Source organism: Frankliniella occidentalis, unplaced genomic scaffold (genome assembly GCF_000697945.3).
Source record: "Frankliniella occidentalis isolate FOCC.00 unplaced genomic scaffold, Focc_3.1 Scaffold91, whole genome shotgun sequence".
Lineage (NCBI taxonomy): Eukaryota > Metazoa > Arthropoda > Insecta > Thysanoptera > Thripidae > Frankliniella > Frankliniella occidentalis.
In genome coordinates, this window is record NW_026267220.1 from 541,267 (window position 1) to 549,283 (window position 8,017).

General features: G+C 52.8%; 1 protein-coding gene across 7 annotated transcripts in view; it reads left to right on the forward strand.

Moving 5' to 3' along the window:
• Window positions 1–8,017, forward strand: part of LOC113211090 (zinc metalloproteinase-disintegrin-like NaMP) — a 242,718-nt gene that overhangs the window by 135,138 nt on the left and 99,563 nt on the right. For 5 of the 7 annotated variants that reach the window (XM_052269400.1, XM_052269399.1, XM_052269398.1 and 2 more), the window contains 2 exons: window positions 3,364–3,405; window positions 4,807–4,851. In XM_052269400.1, coding sequence (XP_052125360.1) covers window positions 3,364–3,405; window positions 4,807–4,851 — 87 coding nt within the window. The remainder of the gene's footprint in view (window positions 1–3,363; window positions 3,406–4,806; window positions 4,852–8,017) is intronic. The other 2 variants (XM_052269404.1, XM_052269405.1) reach the window with 1 other exon arrangement.

Here is an 8,017-nt window from a genome sequence, read left to right on the forward strand (position 1 = left end):
TCCGGTTCGTGACAATTAGTAGCAAGAGCTCAGAGGAGCGTGTCGGCCCGGCGCCGCCCTTGTGCGGCCGACGGCCGACCACGCTGCTTTGGGAACGCCCCCCTCCGACTCACACCACCCGCCACACCAGCGTCTGGCCTGCCTTCTCTCCCTCTGTGGACATGACAGCCTGGCCGACCAAACCGTGTGGCGTACACCACCGACCCACACATTACTGAACACTGAACCTGCCTCCCCCTAACGACCAAGCCGCAGCCGCCGGGGGGCCGGCGAGCTTTGATTCCAGCAAAACGAAGAGAGTCAAACAACCTTCTCGCTGTTACCTTCACTTTCGCATTTAAAAACGAATCACGGATGTACTCCCAGCCCTCCATCCCGCCGCAAGGCCCCGGCTGGTTCAAGGCGCAAGGCGTATGGGTAGGCGTGCCCGACATGTCGATCATGTATTTCATATTCAGTTGCTACAAAACGACTGATGCTCCATTTGGATGCGAATCCGGCGGTGATGAGCATCTTCGCCGGGGTGGTAGGCGAGGCGGAGCTCCCCCCCCCTCCCCGCTTTTCCCTCATCCTCCCGCCGCTCTTCGCCGCGCCACGGCTACGTGGTGGGAATCCCACTCGGTTGCGGATCCATAATGTATAACCGAGTTAAAAAAAATTGCGGCAACCAGCGCCGCCATGTTCATGCTGGATGAGCTGGATGTACAGCGCGTCCCTTCCTACGTACGTAAGGGGTGCCGCGCCGCTCCCGGCCACGCCACGCTCCGCCGCGCACCAGCTCGGTGGTTACCGGGGCCAGCGGAGAAGGGGGCAAACTTGGTAGCCACGCCTCTGACTCCCCTGCTGCCTCCCACCAGCCGCACGGTCCCGGGTCCCGTGAGTTCCCGTCTCCCTTCGTCGCGGTCGAGGCTTGCGTCGTTTCGTCTGGTTCTTGTTCCGTCGCTGCTCCATCAGGAGTATCCGTCTCGATCTGAAATTTGCATGAAGTGGGGCCGCTCCTTTCTTTCGAATTGCGTTTCCGTGTTCATCTTTTATCATCTGGCATCCCGCTATTGCCCCTTAAACTTCTGGTTGCTGGTGAGCGAGACACGTTTAAGCTTCGACGCCGCGGGGACGAAAAATAATGATCCGTCTCGTTTGCATAACAACATCCAAACTGGGTAAAGTAAAGTTTGATGGCGCGGTCTTCAGAAACGATGCAAGATGACAAAAATGTCGGTCACCACCCAACAAGATGCAGTGAGGTGGGGTGGGGGTAAAAGGGAGATGAAGACGGAGAGCGGAAGCGAGAGAGTGAGAAAGAGAGAGAGACCGTAAGACCGAGAGACAGAGAGCAGAGGGGTGGAGGGTCAATTTATGGGATGGCCGTACGCTTATCTCCTCTCGGCTTCCATCAATCCATCAGGGGGCGGCCTGACCTCGTGCGTCAAGTGTATCTGGACGAGGGCAAAAAATAAAAAGGAGAAAGATCCGTCCGGATATCCTTTGGTGCTGAGCTGGATGTGGACCCGCCGCCGCCGCCGCTGGACGTCGCAAGGCGACTTTAATCTTAGTTTTGTCAAAGGAATGATTTGAATTTCCAATACTCCCCCTGCTGCGCTGCGCCCCCCTGAGGCCTTCTCGCCTTCTGCCACGCCACCCGCCCCACTCTCTCCTCTGCTACCTCTCTCTCTCTCTCTCTTGCTCTCACTCTCTTTCGTACCCTCTCGCCCTGGCTCTCGCCTGCCACCAGGTATACACGCGCTCTCTCAGCATATCCGTCCCCGTATCGGCTGTGTGTTGGCGCTGCTATAGGTACAAAGCAGCAGGCACACTGGGCTGTCGCCTTCTTCACGTTCACGTCCTGATTCTCGGTGCTGGTGCTGCTGCTGGTGCTGCTGCTGCTGCTGCTGGCGCTGGTCCGTCGCTGCGCATACATAACGAACTGGATGGGACGAGACGGGGCGGGATGGGGCCTTTCACGGGCGGGGGGCGAGGACAAAGAATATTGGATTATCGCGCGCGGCTCTCGCTGGCCCCGGCCCCGGCCGTGACGAGCAGGTCCCTCCGGGTCGCCGCCTACCGCCGCCTACCGCCGCCTACCGCCGCCTACCGCCGCCGCTACAACAGACTTGTCTCTGAGGCGCTTCATGCTCGTCGAATGGGGACGGATGGTGGCCCCGGCCCCGCGGCCCCCTAACCCTTTGGACGCACACAAAGGCAAACTCTTGACCCCACCACATGCAGTCGTTACCAACCGCAACCATGCCCCTATCCAGCAGCGATCTGGGGCAACGGAGGAGGGGCGGGTATGCCATGCCCTACACACTGTATAAAGTCTTCATAAATTGTACAACAGCTAGAAATCTGGTCAATTTTCAACATTATTTTATTGTCAATTGTACGGGAGACACGAAATTACAGTTAAAACGTGTAATAAAACGTGTAAATTGTATCCGATTTAGATGTGCATGAAAACATTGCTTTTTAAAAACGAAATTGTCCCGCGGGACATTTAAAATTGTACGGCATCGATTTTTACAATAATGATTGTTGGCTTCATTTTTACATTTTCTCGGCTGGCGCTGCCCGTGCCAGCTGAAGAGAGAGAGAGAGAGAGAGAGAGAGAGAGAGAGAGAGAGAGAGAGAGCGATAGAGAGAGCGAAAGAATAGAGCGGTGGCATTACTGCAATCATGGTCCCGCTGTAACGGCCGCGTGCAAGTACCGGTGCGCGAGCGGGGGTACTTCGGCAGTGGCTTCCGCCGCGAGTACCTTTTACATTTTCATTCGAGAGGGTGATTAATATTTCATGGGGAACCTCCGTTTTGTTCCTCCTCACATCCCCTCCCCTGCCGTAGTATCCTTTTTCACCCCGCACTGGTTGCGGTGGCCTCCCTCTCCTCCGCTCGCGTCTAACTAAACGACGTGTGTCTGTGTTCGTTGGTGTGTTCACCTTTTATTAATTGACTACGGTCTGCAGACTGCAGCTCAGTAAAAATACAATACATCTCACTATTCGACCGAGTGTCACTTTCACCATGCACAAATTGTTGGGTGGTAAAGTGAAATAAGTAGACTTTCCTCTGTGACCTCTCAATTATCCGATGGCGTCCGTCCTCTGCATCGATGACCAAATCCACCTTGGGAAGTTTACTTTAGGTACAAGTTGACTGCACCAAACGTTAGTGCTATAACAGATGAAAAGGAGCCCATGACCGTAATTCGACTCCTTACTCATTCACTTATACCCGTTTCACGGTCGACTTATTGTTTCAAAATAGGTCATCATTAAAACTATTGTTAGAACTCATTTGAAACTGTAATTGTTTTTTTCCAATGGCATTTTAACATAGGCAATTAATTGAGTGATGTTTCTGTTGCAGGGCGCGCTTCCTTTGGAGATGATGACCAGCCGTGGGAGAACAGTACGTATTCTCATATCATATTTCACTAAATATCGATCGTCAGGAAAAGGATTATTATTTTTCTAACTCAGATCTCAGGCCTATGATATGAACCCCCTTAGGAGACCACAACGTCAGTCTTTCGTTTCGTATTAAGCCATTCGATAACGCAGCTTTATCGTGATGACGCTTTAAAAGCCTTATAATAACAGCCTAGTGACCTCAATTATTTAAACGGGGTAGAAAAAAAGCCCCCCCCCCCTCTTTCCCCCCCAAATGTGCGCCATGGTTTGTTTGTCTGCGGTCCCACGCTTTGAGCAGGCGCGACTGCTCCCACTGACCGACCGCGTCAGCCGCCTAAGCCTGGACAATGCGAGGGTCTGTATGAGGTGGGCGGCAGCGCGGCGGACCTGGCCGAGGTGAGGCGGCGGCCCCGCCCGGCCCTGCGCAGCGCTGCGGGAGACACGGAACAGGAAACAGGGAATGCCTCTGATTTATACTGCGACTGCAGGGCTACATCCTGTGGGCCTCGGGGACACCCCCCACCTCCCCCTCACTGCTTTGTTACAGCCTGGCTGGAGCTACTGCTGCTGGCTGCTGCTACTACTGCTCTGCGCGGCGGGGGAGGAGGAGGTGCTTTTTGTCGTCGTGTCTCCTCCCGGTCCCAACCGCGAGGCGTGGCGGGTATTAGAATTCCTACGCTTTACCGTCGCTCATATCTCGGTAAAGCGTGTTGAATTCTGAAACTCGCTGCGTGCCTCGAGTCGTCGTGGGACTTCGAACGCCGCTACCCGTCGTGCCGTCGAGATGAAGAACTCGCACGCCGCTGAACTTTAATGCTTCACCTTTTCTGTTACGTGGTATAATGACGCACTCCCCCTTCCCCCCAAGACAATTGTATATTATAGTAAGTGCTACTTTACGCAAAGGTGTAGCGTAGAGAGTAGAAGGGGGACGGGACCCTCTGCTAGGGCCCGGCGGGGTTAGGGTGGAGTTGTCGAGGACACTTCCGACGCGCCGGAAATAGAGATCCCAACGATCTGTGAGGAGGGGGCGCGCCGGGTGGGGCGGGGCGGTGGGACCAACGTGCGCATACCTGCTGGCTGATGGGCCACCTTACGATTGAATAACGCTTTTATAGACGATTGCGCCTTTCAATGGTGTGCTTTCGCGTTCTGAATACATCATCCTGGTGTAATTGTATGGGGTTTTGATGCGTTTTTGTGCACTCCTGTCTAGTGCCAACGGCGTAAAGCCCTGGCAACATTTCCTTTATCACTTTTTTCGACTGCACTGTCATTTGAAGTCTTTTAAAGTAGCGTAATAATAATAACTATAAAAGTGTTTTTCAGCTCAATAACATATTGACAGTGTTTCTGATGACTATGTCCAATTTATACTGTGCCCTTGCTTGCTTTTCAGGTGAAAATTCAAACCCGAGGAACAGGATGGTGTTTACAAACAGTAGTAAGCCAATTTTTTTTATTCATTTCCGGAGTTGTTTGTTAAGTGGGTTGCCTTGCGCTTTTGTACCCTGTACTATGCAAATCCAACACTAGGCTAACCGAACTGTAACAAGAAACTGGACAGCTGTACGCTTGACACAGCGCCAGCTGAACTGGTGTCCGACTCCTGTTTCAGTGGAACTGCCGTAATGTTCGATTTGCAGAGTAGGCTTTCCTGTCGAGCACTGTGATGTTCGCGCGCCCGCGCGCGTGTGTGTATGTACTGTAAAACCTCACCACGGAGGAGTTAAAATAATTGTGTGAATGTAGTACGTCCTAATGTATTGTAGTTTGCCTGTTTCCCAAATTGTGATTGACTGAGACATGTAGCCTAGCCTAAGAGTGTTCTTTGTAAGATAAGGGATGAAGCGCTTTACACTGTATGGCCTCCTTTAGTTAGACTGGCAAAATTTTGAAATCTCCTCACATGAATCTGAATTTGAGCGAATAGTAGAGCCATAATTTTGCATTCAAAATAAAACTCTAAATGTTGGCATTAAAAATGTCCGCGAGGAGTTTTCAGTGTAAACGTTTCTACGACCCCAGAGTGTATTGCTTTTAATTTGTCCGAATGATTGAGTGAATAGTGAATGAGTTGACTGTTATTATGACATTACTTATCTGTTATGCTAATTCTTCTTAATTACAATCTCATTGAAGGACCAGATAAGGGCTCAGACATAATGCGGGTGTCATTCTCCGCCCGCAGTCACGAAATGAACGATGATGTATGGGAAAATGTGAATTAAGCATTGCAAACAACTTCCAGGTAGGGCTTATACCCGTGAGACATTTCTGCCACGAAACGCACCCCTCTGCTGGTGACTAGCAAGTGTATTTAAGTTTATTTACATTGAGCTGACTACTCGTGGGGTTTGTGCTGAAGCTGGGTGGCGGGCACACGACCCCCCGACGGCCTCTGTGGAGCATCGCCGTAATTGTCTTAATTCATCTTTTGTGAGTGCTCTCATCTGTTGACTGCCATATTGCCGAACACCGCGCCAGCAGCGCCAGCAGCGCCAACCTTGTCCCAGCTTACTATCATACTGCAATTAATAATTTCAGGGTCTGCTACAGAAGTTTATACAAGCAAGTCTAACTATCCGTAAATTGGGTTCTGGTCGTTGTTATGGCAACCGGGTCGCCTACGGCCCCGCCCACTCCCTACCCCGCCCTTTTCCCCACCCGGGTCGGCCCTCGCGTGGGCTTGGCCGCGTTACTGAAAAGCCCATCAGGTAATTAATTACGTTCGCACCTCTTCTTGTGGTAAACTCACTGTAAAAAAGTACGGTTTCTTTTAGATTCGTGCAGTATTATGTGACCGTAAAGGTGTGAATGTGAACCGTTTAAGACCGCTCTTCTTTCTGTAGGCGTAGTCCTTTATTAAACTTTATGCAACGCATATTTTTAGATTTGTATTACAGCCCACTATTTACTGTAGGATTTTCAAACAGACGTAAACGGAATACCCCGAGGTGATTACAAGGTTTTACAAAGCTTCACAATCTCTTAAAACATGTGTGTCATTCATGCATTTCTTGAATACCAGAAAGCAAGTTGATTTGTGCGCTGGTGTTTTGCATGCCAGCGACGTTCGCCGTTCTCGGGGCGCGAATCCAAAAGGTTTTGCATGAGAAATTTAAGTGGAGTTGGCGGTTGGGGCGGGGTCAGGCACGGCGAGGCGTCGAGTCGCGGAGAGAGAAATAGAGTAAGGGAGAGAAGGAGAGAAATGGCCTCGGCCAAGCGAGTGTGACCGCGAGTGTACTCTCAGGGGCACACACAACTTTGTGACAGTGGTGTTACAAATGCGGCCTGCGCTGAGTGAATGGTCGGGAAATCCTTTCCCAAATCGCTTTCGCGACTCGCGCCGGGAGGAGGTGGGGTTGTGGTGGTGGCGGGCCCCGCGGGGGGGCTCGAGTACGGAAGGAACCCGGCAATAGCCATCGGGGTGGACTTGTGGCAAATGTATTGACCGAGTGGCGTTGTCGGTTGTCGGGCGTTGCGAAGAGTAAGACGGGGGACAACGAGTCAAGCAGGTCAAGTATTGAGTGATTCGTATGTTTCATGCAGAGCTGGTGATGTAAGAATACCAAAATCAAGATTTCTTTGTGCCATTGAAAAGCATGCGAAAATACTTTTTTCATTTTCAAAAAGTAATTCTACTTAGCAGAAAACCGGTGGTCTGAAATAAGTAGTTTTTAAACTTGCATGTGTGTGAGGCTTGCTTTCTCTCCTCTCTCTCTATTCCTTCGCCGCCCCCCCCCTCTCTCTCTCTCTCTCTCTCTCTCTCTCTCTCTCTCGCCTTCTCCCCCCCCCTCCCTCTGTCTCTCTCCATCCCTGTCACACACACACGCTCACGCACACTAGCACACGGTGTGCCGAATGTGGGATCCTATTTATGGCGCGGCGGGTCAGACAGGCAGCGACAGATAGAGTCCCTCTGCGCCTTCGGGGGGAGCGGGTGGTGCCGGTGAAGGGGAGGTGGTGGTGGTGGGGGGGGCGGAGGAGCCGTTTCCGGCGCGAGAGGGGCAAGACTCATGGGCGCAGGCGGCGCGGCGCACGGGCTTCGGAAACCATTCTGGCTGACCTCGAATACCCCTCAGCACAGGGCAGGCCGGGCAGTCTCAACAACCGACACTCATTCACGAGTCGCCGGTGGAGGCGCCGCGCCCCGCCGCGGCCCAGCACGCCCCGCACCCCGCCTCGCCACGCCACTCCTCACCACGCCACGCCCAGCCCCGCCCCCGCCTCCCCCGAGGAGCAGCGCTCGTGAGTGAGGGTCGCGCAGGCGCCCCATTCCGGCGAAGAAAACTTTGTAAATCTTGGCACTGTTTCCGCGAAAATCTGCGCACCCGGGCGCCGCGCCGCCCGTCGGGGACGAGGCCTGCCTGGGTATGGGGCGTGGCCGGGCGTGTCCCTTGATGTCGACATGAATCAAGCAGCAGTCGCCACTTACTATCGATTGCGTGCGTGTGTGCGTTTTTTTTCTCTCATTCTCTCGAGTCTGTCTTTTGTTTGCCAACCTGCGCCCTGCGCCCCTGTTTTCGACGCTGCAAACCAAAAGGAGCGGTTGCGTTGGACTTAAGACCGCCCCTTCAATACGAGTCTTGAATTCTTTTCCTTGTTCC